Here is a 27,811-nt window from a genome sequence, read left to right as displayed (position 1 = left end):
CGGCAGTGAAGGCCGATGTGGTGATGGTTGTCGGAGGCAGTGGACGCTGCTCCGTTGAAGAGTAAAAGAGAAAAAAAAAAAAAAGAGAAACGTGGCATCACACGTGGGCTCGCCGTTTGCCACATCAAAGAAACCTTAACACCATTACTTTTTAAGGACTAAACATAAGAGTTTCCAAACTAAGAGGACTAAACTGAACAAACATGTCGAAGAGGAACGAAAACCAAAATCGTTTGATAGTTTAGGGACTAAAAACATATTTAACCCTAAATAGTATTAATATTATAGATGTAAAAGTAATATTTATAATTATACCAAAAAATATTTTTACTGATAAATTTGAATTAGTTTAAAAAAATATAATTTTCAACTATAAACTATTTTTTAAGATATAATATCAATTTTATAAAATAATTTTACAAAAATTTAAGTGAACTAATCCTGTTTTGGAGTCTTTACTTAAAACAACGAAGGAATCAATTAATCTAGGTTTAATACATTATTTGGTTCCTAGTTTTGAGTTTTTTTGTTCAAAGTCGTCCTACATTTTAAAAAAGTTCAGTAAGGCTCCATACTTCGTTAAAAACGATTCAAAATGGTCATTTTGGCTTACGGCGTTAAAAACATAATGGTGCAAGACGAGGCGAGAAAAGTGCAGTCTTGGGTGAAGGTCGTGTTGTAGTGGCCTTACGCAAAGAAGATGGAGGTGGGTGTGATAGGTTTCCTTCTCTCTTTTGTTGTGGTTGAATTGAAAAATGAATGAAGAAAGAGAGATTATGAATGCTGAAATGGGTTGCTCGCAGGCGGGATTCTTCCAATTGCACCTTCAACGAACCATGAACCTAAATTGAATATCACTTTCATCAAATTCTTGAATCCCAAATCGCGAATGGATTCTAACCTAATTGTAATTTTAGTTAACCCCTAGTTAAACTTTTTCCACATCATTCAATTTTATTTTTAAAATTTACACCTTAAAATATATCAAACGTGTTACTTATTGCAAAACTGTACATATCATTCACTTTTGACTATGGAAGCAATTGCACCCTTATGTTTTTAACGCCGTAAGTCAAGAAGACCATTTTGAATCGATTTAAGAAAATATGAAGTTTTATTAAACTTTTTTAAAAGATATGGACGAATTTGAACAAAAGCCCAAAAACTATGGACCATTCCTTTATTGTGCACATTTCCACCTTTCCAATGAATAAGAACATTTCCAACATGGGGTTTGAGTAAAGTAATTTTATTACGCATTAGAGGTGTAAATGTTTTAGCAAGTTTAGGCGTTTAAATTAACTTTGGATCATACGTTTTTGCGTACTTATGCGAATTAATTCTAATAAAATACGAAGATTTGGTTATATTATTTACAAACTCTTGTTTAATAACTTTTAAAGTTGCAAATTGTGAAACAAGAGTTGCTGTTATCAGATGAAAGAAATGGTAAGATCCACTTAATGCATAAAGTAAAATAGAGAACGAAAACCTTGCTTTGTTCCAAGAATTGAAAGGTACAATAGAAGAGGTAATTGACATGACGAAGCGGTGTTAAAGGATGAGATCGGGCATTTCCTGAATGAAATCATATCAATGGTGTCTTGGGTCCCATTGAAAAAGTTTGCCAACTTTTATTATTATTTGGAAGATAAACTGATAAACACATACATGGCAAAAGGCAAATTTAAGTGCAATAAGTGAGGAGAAGACAGAGTGAACAGTGACAGTTTGGCAGCAACAATAAACATTCAAATTCCAAGCTTTTTCAGATTGGTCATACTTGTGCACAGTGACACACCCACTTTTCTGCAGCACTTTCTCTTTCACTAAATGCCTGGTTTTTATAGCCATTAGGTAGGAATGGGAAAAGGAATAAGAAGGCCATGGAGGGTCCCTTTCCCATACCTGTACTTTGCTGCTTCTCATTCAATTGGCCCCTTCACTCAACATCAACCACCACACTTTGCAGAACTAAAGGCAACTACCACCATAGAATAACAACAACAACCATCTTCTTACTATTATTAATATATATAAATAAAGTGACGTCTGTCTGTGTTGAAACTGATTCGTGGTAAAAGAAAAATGGTCTGTGACGGCAGTGCCCTGGGCAGGCCCTTTATTACATAGACATGGTTATGGTCACCACTTCTGGCACCCTCACACTGCACCCTTCATTCTCTGTCATAATCATAGTTCAACCGTGTAAAAAGGCTTTTACCATTATTCCACTCCTTCCCTTCACCTCTCGCTTTTCAGACACCAAACTGTCTGAGGTTTATTAGGAAACCCTCCTTCCCCACTTTATCTAACCTTTTTGCTCTCAACTTTCTTTCTGCCTTTCGTTTCACACACCTCCACAAAATGGATGTAAGCTTCTTTGCTTTCACACACCTTCCTTTTTAGTCACTACTCATGGTTCTAACTAATGATTACCTGTTCATGCTGATAGGAATGGAAGACAGACGCACACATTCCGGAGTTTGGGAACTGGGATTTAACCAATGACTTTCCAATCACTCGCTATTTCGAGTGTGCAACACAGCCCCGTCCGCTTCGTTACACCTCCTCCTCCGCCGAAACTCGTCTCCACAACAAACCTCCTCGCCCCCTTCGAAATCATACCAAACAGGTTTCCTTAATTACTTCCTCAACTTCATGCATGATCATAATTGTGACGGTTCATGACATTTTTTGCTTTATGGACAAACCATGAAACCGTTTTTTGAGGATGTTTGAGTTGACTTAATTTGTGACTGTGGTACAGGAAACTAGGAACAAGGGAAGGAGGTGCCCGCATGGTAAAGGAAAAGCGTACGTAGACAAGGAACAGTCAAGGAAGCCAAACAGAAGAAGGAAGCATATGCAGGTGCAACAAGAGGACAACGTTCGGCGAACTCCCAAACCCGTTGACGAAGATCTCTACAAGATCCCTCCCGAACTCCTCCACACCTCCAACAAACGGGTGTCTCATCAAACTCTCTTTTTTCTTATTAATGTTAATGCCATGTTTGTGTAGTACTTATTCTGTATACTAATTTTTTCTTGACTTAATTTACTATGGTTTTGTAGAAGAAAATTATGGGGTTCATTTCCAAGTGTTTTGTACAGCTTTCGTGTCACGAGAACTGCTAAGCTGGCTGGAATTGCTGCGAATGAATCTGTAACGCTGTGATTGGAAGGAGAATTTTGGAGAGAGAACGGAGAATGTGTATGACAGTGATGCTTGTTGGTTTTTAATATGGGATTAAGGGGTGAATGTATTTTGGTTTTTTAAATTTATGTTTTTGAGGGGAATATTATATATAGTTTCCTAATTCATTGGATGAAGTGAGATTAGGATGATTCTGATACGTGTTGCACGTGGAGTGAGTGAATGTGAGAGTGTCTAACGTTAATTAATACTAAGAGTGAATGCAGACGTTGCAATTGGTGGCGGTGTTGTGGTGTCTCTTATATTGGAATGATGCTCTTGGTTTTGGTGGGATCATGCATTCATGCATTAACTACTCATACCATCTATTGTCACTTTCACGAAGCAAACATCTTTTCTTAGCCATGACAACACAGTGAACCATGGAACTAGGTGGGCTATGGTGGACCACAATATCCATCCATTTAGATTAATCAAGTTACTGTAGTTTAGCTCGCACCAGTTTTTTCAAATGCTCTTGCCACAGTCGGAAATCACCTCAAACATGTAGTTTCGGTTTTGTTTTTCTCTTTCTTCTCATCTCCAATTCCCTTCCCCGGATCCTTCGTAACTATGCTTCCGTCTCGGTCATGGTGATGACTTCAACAGCGCTATATTCCTCCATGAGCTCTTCAACGTAAACCTAGGTATGGATCCACATCAATAACATCATCATACTTCAACGTTCTAGAAGCGCCATAATACCAAACTTGATCTCTACGTTTACAGAAAAAACAGAGAAAGGATTTCAACCCTCGAAAAGTACAAGAGAGAGAAAAATAAACACCTCGTTTTTCAAATTTTACGGACATTATCGTTCTTTTATTTATTATGTTTATTTGATAAATAAAATAAATAATGAATTACATTAATAGCCATATCAAAATAAAATGATTGTATATTCCATGTATGTTTATGAAAATTAATATAATATATAATTAGAGTAGTTGAAGGCAACGAAAGTTATAATTGTACTGGTTGAGTGAAGTAACTATAACTATGATGGTCTACTCTAACATATTACATGTTGAGGTTGTCATGCTCATCTCATTTGCTCAACTAACCAGTCACCCCTTTTAAATGTTTAGACCTCCTTTCATGACTAAGACTTTATCATAAACTTTTTATGTTCAGCATAATCACCCAAACAACCGATAACAAAGAAAAATAGCATGAACACAGAGTTGCAAATATTAATATATTTATTAAAACTTTATTAATAATTAAGAAAATCTTCTGTAAATAAATATAATTACTGGTTAAAAACTAATAAAAAAATTGTTCTCTCCCATCAGTACGTTAAGAAAAATTGAGTTAGTACGGGAAGACCCGTGATACAGCTCTATATCATTGTTTATTTTTTATTTTTTTATAATCTTCATCTATACCTCATATCAAACTTAATTTATCACAACCTTTTTCGAACCAAAACATCTATAGTAATCAATTATTACCTTCACTCTTCATTTTGTTCATCATTTATTTTATTATTCTCGCATAATCTCACTTACATAAAAGATTCAACCATCAAGTCTCTAAATCACTTGCACATTCAAATCTATATAGCCTATAACTTATATTACCGAGCAACAAGCTTTTGACAATAATTATATAACCATCTTTTTCCTCGAAATTAAATATTCTTTAAGATATCAACAATTTTACACTACAATTACATTTTGAACTTTTTTATTTCTTTTTTTTTTCTATTTCGGTACCTTTTTTTGTTTAACAATAGTTGCTCGGTTACTAATAAACTCTTATATATATATATATATATATATATATATATATATATATATATATATATATATATATATATATATATATTTTTTAATGTTATTCTTGTTTTGTTTTTAATTATGACCCATCTAACTGAAAAATCACAAGTCTTTGTAAATAAACAATAGAAATGGTAAACATCCTTGTCACTGTTAAACAATTTGCCTTTGTAAAGAGTGATATTTTTGCCTTCAGTCAACGGTTTATTCATGATCTCTCCAATTTCATCATCTTTAGATGTTGAATCATTATCTCTAAAACACTTCAGGTCAATTACTAATTCACACCTAAATATATAATAAAATAAAATAAACATGAATAATGATTTTTCACACCAATAATGATTCTTCATGCAAATCAACATGATTTTAACTCAAAGCATATCAATTATTTCGTCATTCAAATGCTAAGCAAAACACATAAAGGAAGCCTAAACAAGAGAACACATAATAGTCAAAATATCAAACTTCTATGGAGCTTCTAAAATTAAAAAACGAAATTTAATAACAATAAGAATGAAAAATATATAACATAGCTTCCAATAAAAAATCAACATCAACATAATCAATTATTTTATTATTAAAGTGGTAAACAAATAAACAAACATAGCACGAGTAACAAATTACAGTGTCGGGGTTGTTCTATGTGGGGAAAGACAGAGGATGGAGATGAGAAAGAAACAATAAACGAGGAAAGTGAGTTAGAATTAACTACACTACAAAAAAGTAGGGCATTACCGAAGGCCAAAAGCCCTCGGAAAATGCCATAAGCCGTCGATAAAGGGTGTTTACCGAAGGCTTATCGACGGCCAAAAATCCTTCGGTAAATCTCTTGTCGCTAAATATTACCGAGGGCTTTTGTCCTTCGGTAATTACCGAGGGCCAAAAGCCTTCGGTAATTACCGAAGGGCAAAAGCCCTCGGTAAGTTTCGAAGTGCGAAAGAAGAGAGTAAGCAGTGAGTGACTGTCATCCTTATTGAAAGTCGGAGTTTTCCATACATCTCTCTGGGCGTTTCATACAAGACGACACGTTTCTCATCAGCATCATCAGAATTTTCAGAGGAAGGTACAGGGACAAGATGCAAGATCCTTCCTGATGGATAAAGATGATGTTTAGCAGGCTTCTCTGATGTTGCCTCTGTACTACCTGCTTCTGATGTTGCCTCATTTTTCATTTCTGCTTCTGTGATGCCTTTTTTTCTGGCTGCTTGTTTTTCCTTGCCACCATTAATCTTAGGATTATCACCCTGTTCCTCCAGTTGAAGCTCCTTCAAATATTGATTCATTTCATCGTTAGCAGTGTTGTGATTGGCAGAACTTATTTGCTCCTCTTCTTCATCCACGCCATCATTATCAGATTCTTCACTGGTGGATTTAGATCCGTCGTCCTCATCACTCGTAAACTCGGAATCTGTATTATTAATTATGGAGTGACATAATAAAAGCCAACTTGATCTGATCAAATAACCAGCCATTAACGTAAAATATTGACAACAAATAAAAACAAAAAAAACACATTTGCCAAAACCATGTAATGTTTAAAGAACTAATTTGAGCACCTCGTGAATGAAATCATGGACAGAAGAAGCTGACAACGTGGGCACCAGGTCATCACTATTCACAATGGAAGTGATAAAGGGCTTCCCAAATTCTGCCATTTCCATTGACATACAGGCAGCTGCATAAAAAATTATATTTGTGAAACAACAGAAAAATCAACTAATTAATTAATTAAGAATCATAGATAACAAATTCCCAATTCCCAATTCCCAATTCGCAAACCCCAAACTCATTCTCACGCCATGGATCCCAACCCTCGAACCTTTCCCATCCTTTCCGACTCCGACCACTTCGACCTCGAGCAGCCGCGGGCTCCGGAGATTGTGAGCCAAATGCCGCACCTCGCCGACCCATACCTCATGGCCTCCATGGGCCGAGTCGTATCTCAGGTGGCCCAGGCCGGAACGGTCCTGAACCAGATGGGGGAGCTGCCCACGCATGAGGAAGTTGACAGCGCCAGGGCCAGGCTGACGGAGATCGAGGCCCACCTGTCCCACGAACTAGAGGAGATCGCGCCCCGCGGAGATGGAGATTCACGAGTGGCGGGCCCACCAGGCCGAGAAGGAGAGGGAGGGCCGGGAGCGGGCGGAGACGGAGAAGCGAATCTGGAAGTCGGTGCTGCAGTTGGACGAGATGCACGAGGCGTACGAGAAGCTTCTGAAGGACGCGGAGAACGGCTTGGGGTGACCAAAAACAGACAACAGTTTTCGTAGCGGTGGAGGAATTTCGAAAATTTGGCAGAGGAGAAGGGGAATTTCTGAAATTTGGCCAGAGGAGAGCAAGATTAGGGCTTGATAGCGTTGAAGGAGCAAAGGGTTGGAGGGAAAGGTTTTGGGCGACGAGAGAGCACTAGGGCCGGTGGGAAGTGGGAAAATGAATTGCAGAGAGGGAACATCTTAAAATTTTTCGAAGAAATTACCGAAGGTCTCTCAGCCGTCTGTAATTGAACTCACGAATGACTTACCGAAGGCTCATAGGCCCTCGGTAAAGAGCCGCCGGAAATAAGCGCATTTCTTGTAGTGCTAGGTGTTACTGATTTTTTTTATTTTTCATTTTAAATTAAAAATAAAAATTATTAAAATACACCTATGTTTAAAGTGTTTTTTTATGAATGAGAATTCTTTTGTTTCTTAAAACTTGGTATACTTATTAAAAGCTTACATCAGTTAGCAAAACTTTCTATATAAATAATTATTTAAAAATATATATTATATATGGGACATTTGTGTTTTCAGAAATTTAAATTTTACGAAAGATTATTAATATTATTTTAATCAATTTATAAATCCAATATTTTTTATGTCTTAGATTCTGTTTATCTCAACTAAAAATATCTATAGAATAGATCTCATTATGTTCATATTTCAAAGTATGTTAACATTATTGTCGAAGTTTCAATTATGTTGTTGATAATTATTCACCAATTTTCAAGATGTATAATGGAAATATCCTTGGTTCTAAAAAATTTTAAGAAGTACGTTGTAGAAGATACATCAGGAAACAAACCTGAAGATACTTATACTTAAAAAAAATTATTTTCAATTTTGATGTTCAATTTTCAATATTTTTAAATTATTTCTTTTACGACAATTATTAATAAAATGGAACGTCAATACTTAAATTATATTGGAATCTATTTGTCTGAGAATTTCCAAATATTCACTTATAAAGACTAAATTTATTGTTTCATATTCTTTTCCCTTTCCGCATTTAATTAAACTGTACAAGTATCACGTCTAATTATAGTTTACAAGTATCACGTCTAATTATAGTTTTGCATTTTCACGACATAAATTTTGGATTAAAAGTTCTCCTACTTTTGCGTATAATATTTTAAATTTTCAATTAAGTCTTGAAAAATTATTCACACCCTAAATAGGATAACTACGACAAATTAAACTAACTTAAAAAATAATTTATTAATATAACAGGTAAATGACCGAGACTTTTATATTTTGCTATATTTAACATAAAAAACTATCATAAAATATTTTGTTATGTTTTATTTTTCTAAATTACCATGTAAAGATAATTAAAACTAAATATCTTAATATAACAAGTAATTGATAAATATATTAATAGTGCAAGGCAATGCTTTAGTTTTCCTTTTTTACTTTATGATCAATGTATACTTTTATTGTGTGACTACAATTTACGTCGTCAGATGAAAGTCTACGGTTCTAAATGTTTGAGTTCCAAGTCTTGAACTGGGTATCATTTTCTCTTTTCGTAAAACAAAACAAATTTTCTATAAATTTTTATTTAGTTATATTATTTCGAAAATATATTAAAAGTAAACTAATTTAGGTTTGAAGGACTAATTTTACCTTAGCCCTGCGTGAACCCATTCTATGTGAGATTTTGGAGGCTGAAGCTTCTAAAAAAACACTCCTGTTAAGTGGACTAAAAATATAAGACTTGATTTTAAAAGAAATAGAGTCATAAACTAAACACTCAAATGACAATTCTACATTTTAGATGTATTTAACTTCAAAAGGTGACCTTTTCTTCATTTCTTCTTAGGCTACACTCCTTTTAAATTTCAAATCAGATCATTTTTCTATGATAAAAAATAGACCTTTAAAATCTGGAATAGGTAAAATCCCATATCAAGGTTTTATATTTCCATTCAATATTTTTGTAACAAAAATGTAGAAAAGGCCTTGACTTGCAGAATATACAAGCGCTAATCCCTCCTAGAATGTGCTGATAATCCATTATTAAGAGACTGGTGAAACTAGACACAGCAAAAGATGAAGTTTATTTTCCTTTGTCCTTTTGCCTTAGCCGTACCCAAAATATCATTTGATGTGCTAGCCCGTATTTTCCCGTGAAATCGAGCGGGGATGAAGGCAACATTTCCAATATTCATTCTTCACGTACCCAGCAACCAACATATTCGGAATTGTTTGAAAGCAAACAATAAATGGACAAAAAAAAAATCAAATTATCAACGTTGTTCTTAAAATTTGAAATTTGGAAAATAAAATCCATCTTTTGACATAAATAAGACCGCTCAGGACAGAGGAGCCCTCTTTGCAACAATAAATTGAATAAACAGATAGAACAGAGATAGTTACCATTTACAGTAAGATGCAAACAACACCATTGACATATTTTCTTTCCCTCATCCACCCTCACTCTTGGTATAATTACCTTCAGATATCTGGACAGATGCAAACATTGACCGCAGACACAGGACCATAGCTGGGTCTCTTCTAATAAGTAATGAAGAAACCTATGAAACCCATTGAATAAATCAGCAAGTATCTAAAAAGGGCAGAGGGAATTCAGGAAGAGAGTGAAAGATTCTGTTGCTTTCAGCTGGTCTGGAATCAAAGCATGAGAAATTAGCCGAGACAAAGGCATTTCGATCTCAATAATGCAAAAATATTCAACATATTTTCTCACAAAAATAAAAGCCTCAATAATGAAAACCTTCACTAACCTTGCCATATTCTATGCTAAGGTTAGGAACAAATGATGGAGAGAGAACACAGGGAAGTTGTTAAAACAAAAAATAGCTCAAGTTCAGACAGAATCCAATTCCAATCACTTCTTTGTTAAACACAAAATAAACGATAAAAATATACACCAAAAAGAGAAGATAAAATTTCAGATGCCTGTTAGATAATATAAACTATATAGTTTCTCTAGTAGTAGTTAAATGAAACAATATCCTAAGTAAAGCATTATCCAAACTGTTCATTTTTCCTAGCACTGCCACATAGCCACACACAATACAATGTACTGAAAAAACAACCATGAGATAAGTAAAACTAGTGAAAAAAATCATATGTAATGAATTCTAATGTGGATGACATAATTGCCATTTTCATGCTTTTTCCATCGAGGAAAAATAAAAACACAACAGTGATAACAGCCACCACCACCAACAATAAACCAGTCCGAGTAAAGCTAGCTTAAATAAATGTACTTTCAGAATTAAGGATACAAAGGAGGATACATTGACAAAATCGCCGAAGCTTGGTAAGTTATTACTGCAAATTTATGCAAAAAAAGTACGTCAAAAGTAGCAATTCACATTCAAATTTACATACATACAACATCTAAAGAGGAAACATAAGTAGCATAACTTACCCACAGGCCACAAGAGGTGTAGTATCTTCACAGTTTTGACCAAGACAATCCTAATAATGTTCGTTATCATAAAATTTATCGGACTTGATATATTTGGCATCAGAGGATATATCATCATCACATATATCAAGAGATTCTGAAGGATCATATCTATCTGAAAATGTCTTATTTGGGAAAGAATCTGAAATATGACTCCTGTGAGTGTCATTCTTCCACCTATCCCTCGATCTAGATGAGTTATCATGCTTCTTTCTATTTGAGTAGGAATCATATTCGTTCTGATGACTACTATGCTCAGGTGATCGACTATGTCTTGAGTGTCTTTCATGGCTTGTAGAAGGCCGGTCTCTATGATATTTTCCTCGTTCAGCATTCCCTTGATCATCTCGGTAATAATGACTTCGATGATGCTCATGTTTGAATTGTTTGTAATCTCTAGAAAATGAAACGTCCAATTTATTGCTTTCATCACAACAGCTAGACTGTGATTGTTGCTGAGAATAATGTGGGTTGCTTGTTCTCACTGCAGGTGAGTCGGAACTAGCTCTTCTTGAATTATTGGCTTCCATAAAAATGTCATCGCCAGGAGGCTTAAATGGAAACAATCCACTATCTTCAGCCATCTTCACAGGGCTCTCAAAACCCCCAGCCCGCTTGATTTGCTCCATGAAATCCTCTATCATGTACCTCATCACCTTCCAGAAAGAATTTAAAATTAAGTATAGATTAGCTAAAATAAAAGAATTAAATTAAAAAAAAAATGAAAATCTCTCTTCATATAATTTATTCTTAACTGGTGTTATAAGACATATAAGCCAAAACAAGTATGCAACAACTCTGATAGAACAGTTTCACCAAGCTACCAAATATAATAATTATAGGATGATTACAAGACCACAATACAGAAACGGAGCATTCGGAAAATGAAACCAAGATCAAGTACATGAAATTACTATGATTCAACAATATAAGCAGAAAACTTCAACAACTAGTGCAGTACTTCTAACCTGTAAAGGTGATTGATTTGCCTTCTTGCCACGATAAGACATTCTTCGACGTTTGTAATCCCTTTCTTCAGCTAGCAACTCCTCTCGGGTCTTTTCTTTAGATGATTCCTACAATTGATATCAATAGAAATCATGCTCAATAACAGGTACAATGAAAGACAATATAATATTCCGCTTCCATGGCTGGGATGGGTTAGGGGCAATATGTACAGGTGTTTAATTATAAAAATGCCACCTTATTTTCATTTCTTTCCTGATTTAATAAGAAGTTTATATTAAATGGCAAACAATTAAGACAATTTCCTATTGACGTTTTCTGTTACACTATTTCCTACATAAAGTTTTGAAAATGCAAAACAACAAAAAGATAAAAAATGTTTCCTCAAAGAAACAGTCTTGTACATAACAGGAACTTAGGCACAAATTTATAAGAACTTGTTCCCATGCTCATAAACGCATGAGTAGGAAAAATAGATAGAATGTGGATTGAACAGAGTCTATTTCTTCTCCTGGTGAACCTAGGATATTCCATGACCAAGAGCCACGGAGTAATGCCTTCAGATATAAGAAATCTAGTTCCCTAAGTACTAAAATGTGAAAAAAGAAGTAAAACCTGTCTATTAAGGCAAACCAAAGAACGCAATACCAAAACAGAACTTGTTCTACCAACAATATTAAAAGTACCCGGTTAGATGATTGAGGCCTATGTATGCCATCGTGATCAATTATAGGTCTATAATCAGGGCGTTTTTCACGCTCTTGGTTTGCTTTCTCAGACAAATAAGAATGCTCAGCGACCCTGCACAAATAAAGCTCCATATAATTCAGAATAAGCTCGGAAAATCCCCAATTTTTTTATTGTAAATGATCATAACAATACAAAAGACACAACTCATACTTCATAGTTTTCACACCAAAGAAGCATTTATGACAGAAAAAAATGCTCAAATTTTGAAGAGGAAATACAACATACAGTTGATAGTTACTTGGCTTCTGAGAAAACCAAAATCCCTTAATTTTCTGTTCAAACAAAGATCGCTCGTGCAATGCCGCAACAGCCGCTGCAACTTGGGACACAAATATCTTCCTATTCAGTATGGAAATTTTCTTTTTGCCACCTGGTGCAGCAGGTTTGACATCCTTCGTGTCCACACTCTCTTTACCTAAATTCTGAGACTCGTGCTTCGAAGCAGCTCGGTCTTCTAAAGGAGATAACAACAGAACAGACGCACCAACCGTGATACATTGCTTCAGGAAATTGAGAACAAAACCTTTCCCGTTCGCTGCACCGTAAAGGATCGAGACCTGATACGCCAGCCACGTCAAAGCCTGGTTCGAAACGGGGCAAATTACGTGCGAATTTTGGCGTTCCGTGGAAACGGAAGCTTCTCTGATAATCGACTTGAGACACAAACAGCATAACAAAAACATATGCTGCTGCATAGCAGTGTCAACAACGACGCCGTATCTAGGCGAATTCGCTATTATCCAATCCGTTAAGTGATGTTCATTGGCTATTCCGAGACCTAAAATGGCGCGAAGAACGGAGTTGGAGAAGGTGGTGGGAAAATCGTTCCAGGCATCGAGTTCACGCGCGATGGAGAAGTAGTGAGAGGGAAGAATTTGCGCGTGGTGAGACAGTGGGTTTAGGTTGGAATGGGTATCTGTATCAGCGCATTCGAGAGATAAAAAGGCGGGAAGCGTAAGGGTGGCGGTTGTGGTGAGGGCGTCGACAGGGGAGAAAGAAACGACGGCGGGGCAATCGCGGTAGAAGAAGTTGGAGAGGGAATGGAGGTAGAAAGAGAGTTGATCAGAGGGAGAGTTGTGGAGGGTATGGGGGTAAGTGAGGGAGTGAGTGAGATCGGGAAGAGGGCGCGGGGAGGAAGGGCAACGAAGGTGGTGGTGGAAGAGCGAGTGCGGAGGAATCAGATGGTGTGGACTGAAAGGGCATTGTATTAGGTTAGTGTTTAGGGTTGCCGGAGATGGTGTTACAGAGAGAACGTGATTTGAGAGAGCGATTAGGTTTTTCAGAGATGATAGCGTTGAAGAAAGACTAGGGCTGTTATTCGAAGGATTATTCATCGATCTTCTTCCTCAAAACTATCTTCACCTTCACACTCTCCTTCCAGGGACTTCTTCAAATTCAACCGAGTGTTCAGTTTAAAGGACCTGGGCCTTTATTTAGAATTCTGGCCCATAATATATTCAAAATAAGCAGAATTTCTTCCTGAACTCCATGTTTTTTTTCTCCAGTTTCATAAGTAAAACGAAATGACATATTTGCCCTTGTCATTTTCTCTCTCTCCCACACCTCCATACTTCTGCCTCCATCTACACCTCCACCCAATCTTCTTCTTTCACCTCCACCCCCATCTTCTTCTTCCACATCCTCTTTTGGTTTTGTTTTCATTTGGTAGGTACGCATCAACATTACAAGCATTGTGAATTATGCAATTCATATTCTAAATTAACATTACATATTATATGATTTAGAATGTAATTTACATTACTGATTATATAATTTATATTGTAAAATTGTATTATAGATTATACAAGTCAAAATGAAATTTACATTATTAATTGGTTTTTAAATTTGTATAATTCTAAAGATAAATTTGTATTACAAATTGTATAATGTAAAATGTAAATTTATAATTCGAAATGTATAAAATTAATTTTTGAATTTCAGACTGTATAATCTGACACAATCCGAACTATAATTTAAGCAGAGGTATAATTGGAATTTTAAAAAATATGGGATGTTGGAAGAAACTCCCTGATTCCCTGATATGAGACTGGTCCTCAGAAAGGATTTTGGGCCCAAAACATAAAATGCACTGGCCCATTCACGTATGTGGCCCAAAAACACCTCAAGGTTCGTTCATCACCTTTTCATCGTCTTAAATCCTAATTGTCCCTGGCCAGACGTTAAAACAACAGTTATTTGGAATCGTGATTTCCACTATCCATGCCACCATCATTACCTCCATTATCTCCGTCTTAATCTCTCAAAAAGATAACTGTGTATGTCATGTTTTGAGAACTTAACTTACATTATCATTAATAAGTTGTTGAGTACACATAAAATACTAAAGAAGATATACATTAGACCATTTTGCATTAATGCATCCAATACAGTAAAAAAAACACATTTGGTTTGTCAAACTACCGACTGCTTGAAAGTGCGTATATTTGTCAAATAGGATAAAGATAAATAAAAACACGCTATGTTTATGTGATTTTGCAATAGGAAATTAGGAGGTTGGAGAACGATCACAATCTTTCAATTCCAAATTTCTAAAAATTACGATTCATAATTAGTTTTAATGTCATTGTCATCAAACTTCTTAATTACCTGCTTTGTAACAACTCTTCTTTTCGGTACAAGTCCTACCATATCATATTCTTTAATGTGAATATATAAATATGGGTAGAAAAAAATATATCTTTTTAATAACTCTTTTACAACCGCTTATATAATGTCTTATGATTGATTCAATAAATTTAAACTGACCAACAAAATAATGAAACTGATCAACAAAATAATAACATATAATTTGTTGTTAAAAAGTTATCCGAAAAAAAATCCAGATAAATACATAATAAATGATTTGGTGAAAAACGAAAGTGTAATAATTACTCTCTGTACAAAATCAAATATCTTATGCGTTTGAAACACTTATGTAAGTCATCTTCAAACACTCATGCGTTTGAAATCCTTGAGTGGTGTGAGAAAATAAACAAAAATCAAGGAAGCAACTTAGTTACTTCACGGATAGAGATCAGAGACTTTGTGACCAGATAAATTAATGAAATTTTTGCCTTATAAAAATTTCCATTATCCCGCACTTACTCCAAACCATATCTGAATGGTAACATGAATGACCAATTAAAGACTCTGGCACAAAAACAAATAAAACCAATGAGGTGTAGCACTAGTTAAGGTCTTATGCACGTTTTATAAAAAAAGTATTTTGATACTGACAATTTTTTTAGGTTTATTTGATATTATCTTTCTTTACTTTTTATTTTTTCTTAAAAATAAAAAAGCTTACTTTTTATATAATTATTTTAATTATATACGTATATCAAATTTTTGTAAACTTGTATCATCGTATCAATGTTCTATGTTTACATAAATGCTGAGAAAATGGTAGAAATACTGAGAAAATTGTAGCCGCCTCTGAAAACCAACAACTCTGAGTCTCTGATTCACCAGCTCCCATTAGAAAACCAATATTTCAAGCACAGGTAGTGGATACGTACATACTGAACTTGTCATGGAGCATATTAATCTATAATATTTTCTCTTTTTTAGCTCACGACCTAATCAAAGATATTTGACAAACTAGTCATTAAGGATGTTTCAACCAATCAAATACTTATCTAATCCTGAAATCTGTAAAATACACATAAATTGCCTCGTCCTATAAATACCTAGCTTCCCATGCTGCAAAATCATCAACTCTCATAAACACTCTCTTACATTTCACACTAATTACAAGTTACGAACAAAAATGAAGGTTGTTCAGTTCCTTGTAGTTCTATTGGCTTTGGCATCCTCCGTTGCCTTTGCTTATGACCCAAGCCCTCTGCAAGACTTCTGTGTGGCTATCAATGATACCAAAACCGGTGGTATATATGGCGGTATATATATATATATATAAATATTCAATATTATATATATATATATACATACATAAATTTTGTAGCTTTTTTGTGTGAAGAATAATCTGCACATGTCTATGTATAAAAGTTTGTTATTTGGTGATTTTGTTTAATGTGCAGTGTTCGTGAATGGAAAATTTTGCAAGGATCCAAAGCTTGCTAATGCTGACGATTTCTTCTATCGTGGGTTGGGAGCCGGTGACACTGCTAACCCGTTAGGTTCAAAGGTGACAGCAGTGACTGTTAATGAAATATTAGGTTTGAACACACTTGGCATATCGTTGGCTCGCATAGATTTTGCACCCAAGGGTTTGAACCCTCCCCACACTCACCCTCGAGGAACAGAGATTCTTGTAGTCTTGGAAGGTACCCTTTACGTTGGCTTTGTCGCGTCCAACCAGAACGACAACAGGTTATTCACCAAAGTGTTGAACAAAGGTGATGTGTTTGTTTTTCCCATCGGTCTGATTCACTTCCAGCAAAACGTTGGTTATGGAAATGCTGTGGCCATTGCTGCTCTTAGTAGCCAAAACCCGGGTGTTATCACTATTGCAAATGCTGTCTTTGGATCTAAACCTCCCATCTCCGATGATGTTCTCGCCAAAGCTTTTCAAGTTGACGTAAAGATTATCGACTACCTTCAGAGGCAATTCTGGTACAACAATAGCTAGAGTGTGGGAACATGAACCACTATCGTTATCTCACCTTCCTCGGACCTTACATAAATGATTTTCTAAATGTGTAGCTTTTCATGCAAAAGTCTCTCAATCAGTTACAACAGTATTAAATAAAATGCATGTAGCTATATATTATGTCTGTAACAAAGCTGTTTTGTGTGCATTTCAACCTTAATACACCAATAAAAGACGGTAACGTCGCTGCTCTTCTTTATTTTTAAAACTTTATGAAAGTTTATTCGTAAATAAAAAATGAGGGTTTTGAACTGAAAAATATTGATCTTTTAAATTTGAAGTCGGTATATATTTACTTGCTTGATTCGTAGTGGCTGTACATGTAAAAGAACATGTTCTTGTTAATAAATTAATAAATAAATGTTCTGGAAGCATCCATCAACCTCAAAATCCTAAAATCATATCACTTTCTTCAGGGATTAACATAGTTTAAAGTCTCTCTGCTTGACGTCAACAATTTAACGTATGGCCATATGGCATTGGATAGTGAAATGATTTTCCATATTTGAGATTCTAAGAGGAATATTATTCTTTTCCCTTTGTTAGTTGAGCTAACCTTTTTGGAAATCCTAACCAGAACATTTATAAATATTTCTTTTTGTCAAACTTTATTGGCGTCTGTTCATTATAAAAATAAAAATACACATATTCTACATATTAGTTTGTGAAATATCCATATTGTTGTATTAATTCGTCATATATAATTTTAAAATATGATTAACAATCTAAATGCAGTAATATTTCAACTTGATTTCGTAATTCGATTAATTCTATTTATTCAAATGCATCATAACCTTATATCCTAAATTCTTAATTTTTTAGGTTCTTCTACTGTATATTAAACATTTACAAACAAATATAAGTGAAGAATTGTAAACAAATATAATATACTAAACATTTTACAAACAAATAAGAATTGCAAACAAATATCAGTAAAGAAATGTAAATGAATGTACCTTCAAAGAAGAGAGCTAAAAAAGAAAGGTAGCGAAGAATCATGGTAGTGCAGGGGGTAGGGTGAAGACAAAAGCAATAGAAAGGAGGAAGGAAGTGCAGCTAAAAGAAAAGTATCACAGTAAACGTTGATGGTTAAGATAAATTATAAAAGAAAAAAAATTAAAAAGATAATTTAGGTATTTAGAAAAGTTTGAAAAGAAAAAGCTTGGAGGTGCAGAATGAAACCTCTTTCGAATAAGAAAGGGACGAAAGCCCAACCCTACAACCGCTTAGCGGAGAATTATTTTGCAGCCGTTTCATCCGTTGTTTTACAGTAGTCTTCACTTTTAGAAAGCTCCAATGAAATCTCGATTTCGAATAAGAATCCGATAAAATAAGCTCATTTTATATTAAATACGTCAACCTCAAAAAGAAATCTCAGAATTTTTATGTTTAAACACTTAAATAAATCTCATGTCCAAACAAGACATCTCTATTAATGACGTCTAAAATTACTCGGAAATTAAATTAATTACCAAATTCCTCATCCACCAGATAGAGAAGGGCAGACCTCCAAAGGCAAACATTTTGCTATAAATAAAAATAAGTCACATTGTTTTACTCTTTTAGACTCTTACTACTACAAGGTAATACCTCAACAGACCAAGTATGTCACAAATTTTCCTTTTACTAATACAAGGTAATACATCTTCAATGAGTAACTAAACCCACAACATATTTGAGTGAACTACGTCTCAACAATGTGGGTAGCTTCTATACGACTCTCTTAAATTTTCTTATCTACATTCCCGTCTAATTCCTATATCTATCTGTCGTAAGGGCATTCGAGATCATTTTCAGTGACCTTGAAATGCTGAGGGCGTTGACCAGAGCAATGCAGATTCCACATTTTAAAATATGATCTCTCAAGATTCCTCACCTGTAAGATTCAAGATCAGCTTAGAGAACTGTACATACAATGAAAAGACCATATAGATTGTATAGTCTGAATATAATCTCCACTCACCCAGCGGGTTGTGTCAAACAGAGGGCACGTCATGCGTGCAGCTTTAAGCTTAGAAGTAAGAGCTTGAAGCTTCGGTCGATTCAGAGCCAAGGATACTGCTCTTTCTTCATACTCTTTCATGCTATACACGGTTCCACAAAAGTTGAAAAGCAGCAAGTTAGCAAAAATAATTGTCAAGAGGCATAAGCATATTGGAACTGCCTGATCTTCTGAAAAGTTCAGGAAGACGTGGTATTTGAAAAGCCTGGGAAGTATGACACGACCACACTGAACAAAAAAACACAAACTTGAAAGTCCTGACCTGCTCACAATCATCTCCTCCCCCAGTCCAGTGGCAAGGCAGAGTGACCCAGCAACTCTAGTAGCCATTTTCTCAAGAGGCAGAGTAACCATCGGCAAACCCGCCCACAGTATATCGGTTCCTGTCGTATGCGCATTGCATAAAGGCCTAAAAGTGTACAGTTCACACTCATAAGACGAATAATAGAACAACATAAGCAAACAACTCCAAGTAAGGGCCAATAATTACGTGTCAAGGAATAAGTCAGCTAAAGAGCTCCGTCTAATGTGTTCGTTCTTCATTGCAACATCTGTAAAAATAATTTGATCTGGCTGTACCCCTTGTGCAGCAGCATCTGAAAGTGGTTCATGAATTAGAAAAACATACAATAAAGATAACAAAAATTTGAAAAGATCTCCTGCCCGTTCGAGAACACATACATGCTCTTAGTCTCATTTCTCCAGCTGCTGGAAATCTCAGGAGCCAGAGTGCACTGTTGGGTACCCGTTTAAGAATATTGCACCTAAAATAAGCATTGTCAAACATGAAAAGAATAAGCTGCCAAATTTTGGAAAAATAGGAGACAAGAATGGGACATAATTGAGGGGCATTAGATTTCATATCAACAAAACAATAGAGAGCATCCTGAAATTACCATGTATTAAATATTTCAGGATCCATTTTGTAAAGTTGATTGAAGCATGCAAATATAAATTTGTCCTCTGGTAGACCATAATCTGATCGTTTGTGCGGGCAGTTTGGATCTAACACATCCTGATTTTTCTGAATAAACAAAACATGCAGGACAAAGACACTTAATACGATGCATACAAAAACATACAATATTGAATTAAACAAAAGCTCTACATGAAATGTTAGTAAAAAAAACTTACCTGTTTATAATCATTTACAAAGTAGCAATGGGGGAGATGGACAATCTTCTCAGAATAAATGTGTGCATATCGTAGTGGAGAAACAAACTGCAAAGAAAATTAATTAGAAATAAGGATGCATGTAACATGAGCGAGTTGATAAAAACTCATTTTCTCTTTTTTATCTAGTATCTCACCTCATCAGTGACCAAGTAATCTATATAAGTAGCCCCAGTTGTTCCAGGAAATCCCATATATGAAACTTGAATTGGTGCAGGTTGCATAGCAAATATCTCATTTCTGGCACCCTGAAAAATAACGAGAGTAACATCGTGCAAGGCAAGGATCCAATTACAGTTCCAACACAGGAAAAAGGGTCAGTCAGAACACCAAGTAGTAAAAAAGTATAAGCCAACAATTTGTTACAACTTTGTCAGTCCCTACCTTTGTATAACCATTGAGGTTGACAAGAATATGTATCTTATCCTCGTTGATCATTTTTGCTATTGAATCAGATGACATGGCAGACACATCCACAAAGTGCTCTGCTTCAGACTGAATACGTTGCCTCCATTCAGTACCATCATTTGCACTCAATGCATAGCAGAATACCTGTATAGATAGATAGATAGATAGTACATTGAAAGCATAAAGAATAAAACTTAATAGACAAATAGGCTAAAGAAAACCACATTAAATACCTCAACATTCTTCCTGTTGTGCATACCAAAAACAGATCCCATGAGATGTGACAACGGGTGATTACCGAAGTCACTACTCACATACCTGCAACCCACATGTTTCCCATAGTTAAAATTAAAACAAAAAACATTTTGGTACACGAACAGTAAGTTCAGCTACAAAGTGATGACATACCCAAGCCTCAGTCTTTCATATCCTCCTTCCCGCTTGATTGGAATAGGAGCAGGATGGGTGAATGCAGGAAGAGCAAAACGAGATGCAATTACAGAGCAGTGTGCAGCATATTTCCGGCTGCAAAGAAAGGGAAGGACATACTATATGTACTGAATAGAGCACTTGATATTTTTTAATTGGTTGTGCCTCCTGTGAACAGTAACATTCATACCTAATTTCCAGAGCAAGCATTGGGTCAAGTGGATATGCTATTGCATGGAAAGGCTGGACACTAGGAAGAACGGACATCTGAAGAACAGAAAGAATGATAATTGAAGGATACTCAAACAAGTATGCTTGTAAAGATAAGTAAAACAGAGTATTGACTACTACGGACATTAATCTGCCTCCTGATTATCCCTTCAACTTCCTTGAACATTTTATCACGATCCTCCCAACAGCAGACACACTGAAATATGACAAAAGATTATACAGATTGATGACAAAAGAAATTACATACTACATTAAAAAAATTTAATACTACTACCAACATGTGCCCATGAACTAGCAGAGCAAAGCATTGTGAAAAGCAGACCACAGAACAATGGCATGTAAATACACACCATCAGACGGAGGAAAAACATCTTAGTTCCTTTTTGGCATGTGAGAAAGGGTAGTGATATCACAAGGTAATACTAAAGATAAAAAGTTAAACAACAATGAGAAAGAACATAAAGAACATTGGTGCATTACAACATATAGTGCATCATTCAAATCATGAGTCAAATCAATTATACTGAAAAGCTCATCCAAAACAAAAAATGAGTCTAATCAGGTAACATAAAGGAGACAATACTACCTATTATATTCATTCCAACCACATGACCGGACCAACATAATCTATCAGAAGCCAGTCAATGAAATAGCCACTTAATTGTATGCAACAGGATTATATCAAAAAGGTACTCTAAGAAACTTGCCAAAGTTAATGCATATTATAATGGTGAATGAACAAAACCTGAAGTGTATGTAGTAGATTGCAAGTTGCTTCGGGGAAATCAGGACGCAGAATCAGAGCCTGCTTGTAGCTCTTTACAGCAGCCTCTACATGTCCACTGAAATAAGGAGACATAATTCAGATTAGCTTAAAGCAATGACCGAATATTTAGGGATCAACTATACACAAGCCACAGACAGGTTCTCCATGGGCAATGGAAGGATATAAAGCCTAGACAACACAAGAAACTTATGACTACTAATGCATCCAAGTAGAGTAAAAAGAGAATAAGAAAAATAATCCCTGAAGAATGCAAATTCCAGGTTCAATTTTAATGTGACTGAGTATCTAAGATAACAAATTGCCTTATTTTCTCAATTGAAGACTATATGGCGGGCTTCACCACCCAAGAAGGCAAAACCAAAAAATTAGTATACCTATCTTTATAAGCAGAAGCCAAATTTGCATGGGCTTCAGCCATGGTTGGCCTGACAGCAATGGCACGTATATAATCCTGGATAGCATCAGTAACTCTGCCAATCTCCTTGTATGTATTGCCTCTATTTACTAGCCCGTCAGCTGCCAAGGGATCAATGCGGAGGACTTCATTGTAGCATGATATGGCATCTAAATAATTCCCCTACAATAATATGACGTTGAATGAGAAAACTGCCAGAACTGGTACAGTCATCAACAATGCTTTTGCAAAAAGCTTACTGTTCTCCCTTTATCAAGCACGAATCTAATCCCACTGTGTTAATAATTACTCATACGAGTATGCATGCATGACCTATGTTTCACATATGCATTACCTGCTGCTTATAGATTATGGCAAGGTTGTTATAAGGAGCAGACAATCCAGTTGTTACATTAAGTGTAGCTTTATAGTATGAAGCGGCAGCAGCTACCATGTTCCTGCATCACAGAATTTTAACCAAGAAAAATCATTCTAACATGTAATACAAATTACCACCATTAATATGATACAAGAGGATCACATACCATTCCATGTAGATATTTCCAAGATTGGTCAATGCTTGTGGGTGGTTAGGCTGTAATGTAAGGCATTGCTTCATCCCACAAATAAAGTACATTAGTAGGGATTTTAGAAATATATTACATATGTAATGTAACAAGAGGTAACAAGATAAGAAAAAAAAATACATTATAGCACTGGATTGCTTCCTCCACTCTGCCAACATCTTTTAGAGCATTACCCTATAAGAAAATAAAATAAAATATCATGCAATACATATACGCATTCAGCATTTCAAAACTATCTATGACAAAAGAAGAAACCAACCAAGTTATTGTAAGCTTCCAAAAATCTGGGGTCACATGCAACGGCTTGCTTGTAGTGTAGAATAGCCATGTCCAGTTGACCTTGCTCATAATATATACTGGCCAAATTTCCTGTGCACCAATTGAAGTCATTAGTGCAAGTAGGGTACTTATAACCGAAATTGTAAAGCCAAATAATTTGACAAAATAAAAAGGAAACTTGGATATGCCATTGGGCAAATAGATATCTGCATATGGGACAATCATCCATTCACTGTCCTACAACATTTGAATTGTTATTTTCTATAAACAGAAAAATATATCAACCAATTATGCCATACATTATATCAATGATCTTTCACAACAAATTATTGATAGTGATTTTAGAAATCGATAGATAGTCCATCAGTTAAGTAATACTATTCCAGTTGTTCAATGGTTAAAAAACTGATTAGTTTCTAAAGGATTCATTGATTTGACATAACATGACTGGTTGCAGCACAAATCCTCTTGAATCAAGGCCATCATATATTAACACTCAGAAGACCAAAACCAGACTTTTAAGGTAGTTGAATAAGAGTTGTTTTCGATCTTCATTATACCAAAAGTCTTTCCAATGATATTGTACAAAGAAAATAAATTAGCAGCAAACAGTAGAGAAGAAAAAAACAGAACCTACCATAAGCCATGCCATAGTTTGGTCGTGTCTGAAGAGCATGCTGATAACACGCAATAGCTTCTTGAGACATCCCTAAAGCCTGATATAAAAGAGAGAAAAATTGAAAGCCTGATATAAAAGAGAGAAAATTTGAGACATCCCTGAAGCTTGACATAGGGGAAAAAAAATTTAAGTTTCCAACAAGTACTAATCCAATTCAACCAATCATGCTTAACACCATACCTTGTAAACATTCCCAAGGTTCAGATATGCATCAGGGAAGGAAGGTTTTAATTTAACTGCTTCCTGAAATTTTTTTAGGGAAAAAATGTAGAGAACATATAAATCATAGTGTGACAGAAATGTCTGGGCAGCGTCAGAGGCAATTCTAAATATAAATACATCAGAACCTCACAAGCACGAATCAAAAAGCACTAATTTAAAAATGATAAAAGCATAGAACATATGTATGATGTAGAAAAACTTCCAGTAAGCACCATTTAATAATGAGAAATGAAGCATCACAAGCAAGCTCAACAAAAATTAATAAGACAATGCCATGCGCCACTAGCTTCTCTCACGAGTACAAGAAGTTCACTCAAAATGTAGAAAAGAGACATACCTTGTAATACTGAAGGGCTCTGTTGAAATCACCAGACTCCATGAACAGACCAGCAAGATTTGACCATGCAATAGCAAAGGTGGGTTGAATGCGCAATGCCTCAAGATAACAACTGTAGGCCTGCAAAAAATGTTAGATTCTGACTATTTGCAGTCTTGGAGATGGAAGTTACAACTAGAACCATCATCTGAGTCGAGGCTTGAAGACAACAACTTGACATCTGTATCGAACTGTGGATTTGAACACAGTTCCATGCACGAATTATTTAAATCAGTATCTAAAATGAAAGAAAAGATTTAGGGTACAAAATACTAAGCATTGAAGGAGTGTTCATTGCTTCCAGACCAGTACACATCTATTTTTACTACTTTTAACTGGCTGGACAGAAAATGGAAGATGGTTATGACCCAAAGAATAACTAACGCTGTCACTCTCCCCAGGAAATCCATTAGATAATCATCTAACCCAAGAAGCAATGTTAGGGTAAAGAAACTAGAGTAGCTCTGACAGTAAGATGTGGTACACCTAGACCTGGGTAACTGGCACAGTGGCAGAAGAGGTCTTAAAAAATCAAATCTCCCAAAGACTAATCCAACGAGATGGCGAATCACTGATACTTTGTAATCAAGTAGGGTATCATCAAAAACTAGGAAGCCCAATCCCTCTTTAGAGAGAAACTGCACTCGCTGCAAAAGGGAAGGAAGTGGTACAACAAACCCAATTTCAAATATGTTCCAGTGTGGCGGAAAGATTAAGAGAAGACTTTATCTCCTATGAGATATGAAGTAATAGTTCATAAACCAATTGGTTGTAGAAAACCTCAAAAATCAAAAACACCATTTAAACAATATCAAATGTTAGGACTTACATCTTGGACCAAGCCTTGAGCTTTCATTAAATTACCCAAGTTGCTATGGGCATCAACCTGCAGTGCAATTGAAAGCAATTACATAAACCACATGATAAAAAAGTGCACAAGGAAAGAGAAGGTTAAACTCTATGCTTTCTACTTATAGCATGAGAAGCTACTGATCATCAAACAAGAAAAAAATACCATTAAAGGATTAATAGCAAGTGCTTGACGACAGCACTGGGCTGCTTCATTGAGTCTTCCTTTTCGCATGTATGCACTAGCTAGATTTGACCATGCATCAGCAAAATTGGGACGGAGCTACAACAACAAAATCAAGAGGCAACAGGATAAACAAACTAATCAAGGATTGAACAAGAACATACAAGAAAGTAAAATTGGCCTCAAATGAGAAGGGGAATTACTAAATCATTTAAAAATACATATATAAAATTAAGATAGCCAACCAAAAATATTCAATTAAATTAATACAAAATACGTCGCCACACCAAAAATTTGATTTTTAGTTGCTGAACAAAAATGACGGCTATTATATTTTTGAAACATGGGTACAGAAATACCACACTCGAAGTCGTAATAAAAAATAAAGCAGAAACAATACAAACTATAGTTATTAGTAGAGAATTGCATGCAAACCTCAATTGCAATCAAATAGTAGCGAATTGCAAGGTCAATGTTTCCTTTCTCCTGCACAAAATAATGCTCTGTTTATTCTGAAAAATGTATGAAATCTGCCAACTGCACACGGAGGTAGTATAGTGAGTTCCATCACCGAAATCATGGATTAGGTTACTTACCTTCCAGGCATTAGCCATATTCCCGTAACACTCAGCAAAGTGCGGCTCAATCCTCAGTGCTTCTTCATTTTTTGCAACACACATGTCAAAATCATGTAACTGCCGGCAAATAGTATCATTAGTTCAGAGTTCAGTAGAAAAGGAAAAAGAAATTAGCACCGACGAGACGATTATAAATAAATCATCCAATAAATGACAGACAACGCAACAACAATAATAGAAGAACAAACCTGATAATAAATTGCACCCAGGAGTAGTAAGTTGTCAGTACGGAGCGGATTTCTCTCGTAGACAGTATTGCTGTGTTCTAGGGCTTGCTTATAATTGCCACTCTTGTACATTTGATGTGCAAGAGACAAGTGCATATCTTCATCGACTGCGTCAAGGTCAATTTTTTTCCAAATAATCAGACAAAATTATTTCATGGAAGCCTCTGGAAGCATGGAAGCGGTCAGTAGTAAAAATCGTGACTTTTCTCCAAGCACTCGCAACTACCAACTAAAGAACAAAGAGCCAACAACAGAGGAAATACAACACCGAAAACTACAATACAAAATACTCCCTATTAAGAGTTTCGTGTCAAACCCTAATCATGATGTAGATGAAGCAAGAACAAATATAATGTACAAGTGTAAAGCCTCCTGAAGAATCCGATTCCAGCTGAATTAACTAAATCAATAACAACAAAGAAAATGAAGCCCGAATGCAAAAACAAAAACTCAAAAACATAGTCCAAGAAAGGGTAAAAGGCGCCAACACAAAACCAATAAAGAGCTGGATGTTCAGTGAATATAGATTAAATAAAAAATTAAAATTCAAAAAACCTTCGTTAGAATCATGACCGCGTAACGGTAAAAGGGTGAGCGACGCGGGTTCCTGCTTAACGGAGAAGGGCTCGACGCGATCCCCGGTGAACTGCGGCCGAGTAGTGTCGGCGGAGCCAGGAAGCTGCGGCTGGTGGTGGTAGTGGTGGCGGTTGTGCGGGTGTTGGTCGCCCTGCACGGAGATCATGATTCCGGCGGGGAGGGACGGCGAAAACGACGACAGGCGAATCAGAGGTCGCCCTAGAATACGATCATGTAAGCGAGTGGGATCGGAGCGAGATCGCGTGAGATTAGGTGACGGAGAAAGAAGATTGCTCGAAAAATCAAAACCCTATGTGAGAATTTTCTCGAGTATTTCTTCTTCTTTCTCTCTTTTTGGGCTTCGTTTCTATTAAAACTGGAAATGATGACACGACGGAGAAGTAGTTTTATAGGTGATGAGGATCTCTGTGTGGACTGATCTGGGCCGTTGATGTGAGACATAAAATGATGACCACCGTTCGGTAAAGTCAGATTTCATTATGCTTTGACACGTAAGTGCTCGCATTTACTGTTATTTAATAATTCTATTATATTTTTCCTCCGACATACCACGATGCATTTTCACACATTTACCTTGCTTTTTTTAAATAAAAAGTAATATTAATTACAGATAGATATTAGATTTTATCTTTAATTTTGTATGAATGGAAATACTATTATTGGAAAAGAATATTTATTAATAAGTTTTGTATGAAGAAATTACTATGTTCTGACATGATAAACTAATGTGATGTTATGGAATAT

At 35.6% G+C, this 27,811-nt stretch overlaps 4 protein-coding genes across 8 annotated transcripts; 2 read left to right on the top strand and 2 right to left on the bottom strand.

Annotated features, from left to right (window-relative positions):
- Window positions 1–1,935: 1,935 nt before the first annotated feature.
- Window positions 1,936–3,670, top strand: LOC124829892 (uncharacterized). The gene is made up of 4 exons (XM_047303477.2): window positions 1,936–2,373; window positions 2,456–2,635; window positions 2,771–2,968; window positions 3,076–3,670. The coding sequence occupies exons 1-4, from the start codon at window positions 2,368–2,370 to the stop codon at window positions 3,136–3,138; spliced, it is 447 nt and encodes a 148-aa protein (XP_047159433.1). The 5' UTR covers window positions 1,936–2,367; the 3' UTR covers window positions 3,139–3,670.
- Window positions 3,671–9,112: 5,442 nt separating this feature from the next.
- LOC124829885 (U11/U12 small nuclear ribonucleoprotein) lies at window positions 9,113–13,788 on the bottom strand. 4 transcript variants are annotated; one of them, XR_007028134.2, is made up of 6 exons: window positions 12,619–13,788; window positions 12,330–12,444; window positions 11,646–11,753; window positions 10,639–11,333; window positions 9,618–10,538; window positions 9,113–9,410 (listed from the first exon to the last, which is right to left on the bottom strand). XR_007028134.2 is itself a non-coding variant. In XM_047303469.2 (4 exons), the coding sequence occupies exons 1-4, from the start codon at window positions 13,725–13,727 to the stop codon at window positions 10,689–10,691; spliced, it is 1,977 nt and encodes a 658-aa protein (XP_047159425.1). In that variant the 5' UTR covers window positions 13,728–13,788; the 3' UTR covers window positions 9,477–10,688. The 4 variants fall into 4 exon arrangements, 1 of the variants encoding a protein (XP_047159425.1); XR_007028133.2 differs by lacking the exon at window positions 9,113–9,410 and having other exon boundaries at window positions 9,477–10,538; XR_015781741.1 differs by lacking the exon at window positions 9,113–9,410 and having other exon boundaries at window positions 9,477–9,775.
- A 2,328-nt stretch (window positions 13,789–16,116) lies between these two features.
- On the top strand, window positions 16,117–17,204 carry LOC124829884 (germin-like protein subfamily 1 member 13). Of its 2 annotated transcripts, none has more exons than XM_047303468.2 (2): window positions 16,117–16,280; window positions 16,434–17,204. In XM_047303468.2, the coding sequence occupies exons 1-2, from the start codon at window positions 16,163–16,165 to the stop codon at window positions 16,982–16,984; spliced, it is 669 nt and encodes a 222-aa protein (XP_047159424.1). In that variant the 5' UTR covers window positions 16,117–16,162; the 3' UTR covers window positions 16,985–17,204. The 2 variants fall into 2 exon arrangements, with proteins under 2 accessions (XP_047159424.1, XP_087952637.1); XM_088096511.1 differs by having other exon boundaries at window positions 16,117–16,292.
- A 1,305-nt stretch (window positions 17,205–18,509) lies between these two features.
- SEC (Tetratricopeptide repeat (TPR)-like superfamily protein) lies at window positions 18,510–27,418 on the bottom strand. The gene is made up of 28 exons (XM_047303467.2): window positions 27,026–27,418; window positions 26,432–26,577; window positions 26,202–26,300; window positions 26,041–26,091; window positions 25,588–25,704; window positions 25,402–25,458; window positions 24,534–24,653; window positions 24,155–24,217; window positions 23,933–24,011; window positions 23,276–23,385; window positions 23,137–23,190; window positions 22,975–23,042; window positions 22,785–22,887; window positions 22,410–22,612; window positions 21,994–22,090; window positions 21,373–21,444; window positions 21,208–21,284; window positions 20,997–21,113; window positions 20,822–20,906; window positions 20,565–20,732; window positions 20,318–20,428; window positions 20,142–20,228; window positions 19,904–20,031; window positions 19,689–19,771; window positions 19,498–19,603; window positions 19,270–19,416; window positions 18,969–19,089; window positions 18,510–18,881 (listed from the first exon to the last, which is right to left on the bottom strand). The coding sequence occupies exons 1-28, from the start codon at window positions 27,210–27,212 to the stop codon at window positions 18,768–18,770; spliced, it is 2,970 nt and encodes a 989-aa protein (XP_047159423.1). The 5' UTR covers window positions 27,213–27,418; the 3' UTR covers window positions 18,510–18,767.
- Between the last annotated feature and the right edge of the window lie 393 nt (window positions 27,419–27,811).

This window comes from Vigna umbellata, chromosome 8 (genome assembly GCF_029865625.1).
Source record: "Vigna umbellata cultivar VRB3 chromosome 8, Vumbellata_1.0, whole genome shotgun sequence".
NCBI lineage: Eukaryota > Viridiplantae > Streptophyta > Magnoliopsida > Fabales > Fabaceae > Vigna > Vigna umbellata.
This window is presented reverse-complemented; position numbering and strand designations above follow the sequence as displayed.

What these genes read in the sequence shown, in the direction of transcription:
- LOC124829892 (XM_047303477.2), top strand. An exon ending in TTCGAAATCATACCAAACAG is followed by an intron (nt 2,636 to 2,770) that starts GTTTCCTTAATT and finishes ACTGTGGTACAG; the next exon opens with GAAACTAGGAACAAGGGAAG. An exon ending in TCCACACCTCCAACAAACGG is followed by an intron (nt 2,969 to 3,075) that starts GTGTCTCATCAA and finishes ATGGTTTTGTAG; the next exon opens with AAGAAAATTATGGGGTTCAT.
- LOC124829885 (XM_047303469.2), bottom strand. Translation starts at nt 13,727, where the DNA reads ATGAATAATCCTTCGAATAACAGCCCTAGTCTTTCTTCAACGCTATCA. An exon ending in GGCCTCAATCATCTAACCGG is followed by an intron (nt 11,754 to 12,329) that starts GTACTTTTAATA and finishes TATCAATTGTAG; the next exon opens with GAATCATCTAAAGAAAAGAC. An exon ending in CAAATCAATCACCTTTACAG is followed by an intron (nt 11,334 to 11,645) that starts GTTAGAAGTACT and finishes TCTTTCTGGAAG; the next exon opens with GTGATGAGGTACATGATAGA.
- LOC124829884 (XM_088096511.1), top strand. Translation starts at nt 16,163, where the DNA reads ATGAAGGTTGTTCAGTTCCTTGTAGTTCTATTGGCTTTGGCATCCTCC. An exon ending in AACCGGTGGTATATATGGCG is followed by an intron (nt 16,293 to 16,433) that starts GTATATATATAT and finishes TTTAATGTGCAG; the next exon opens with TGTTCGTGAATGGAAAATTT.
- SEC (XM_047303467.2), bottom strand. Translation starts at nt 27,212, where the DNA reads ATGATCTCCGTGCAGGGCGACCAACACCCGCACAACCGCCACCACTAC. An exon ending in CGGTCATGATTCTAACGAAG is followed by an intron (nt 26,578 to 27,025) that starts GTTTTTTGAATT and finishes ACCTTGACGCAG; the next exon opens with TCGATGAAGATATGCACTTG. An exon ending in GCTTCTGCTTATAAAGATAG is followed by an intron (nt 22,091 to 22,409) that starts GTATACTAATTT and finishes TCCTTATTTCAG; the next exon opens with TGGACATGTAGAGGCTGCTG.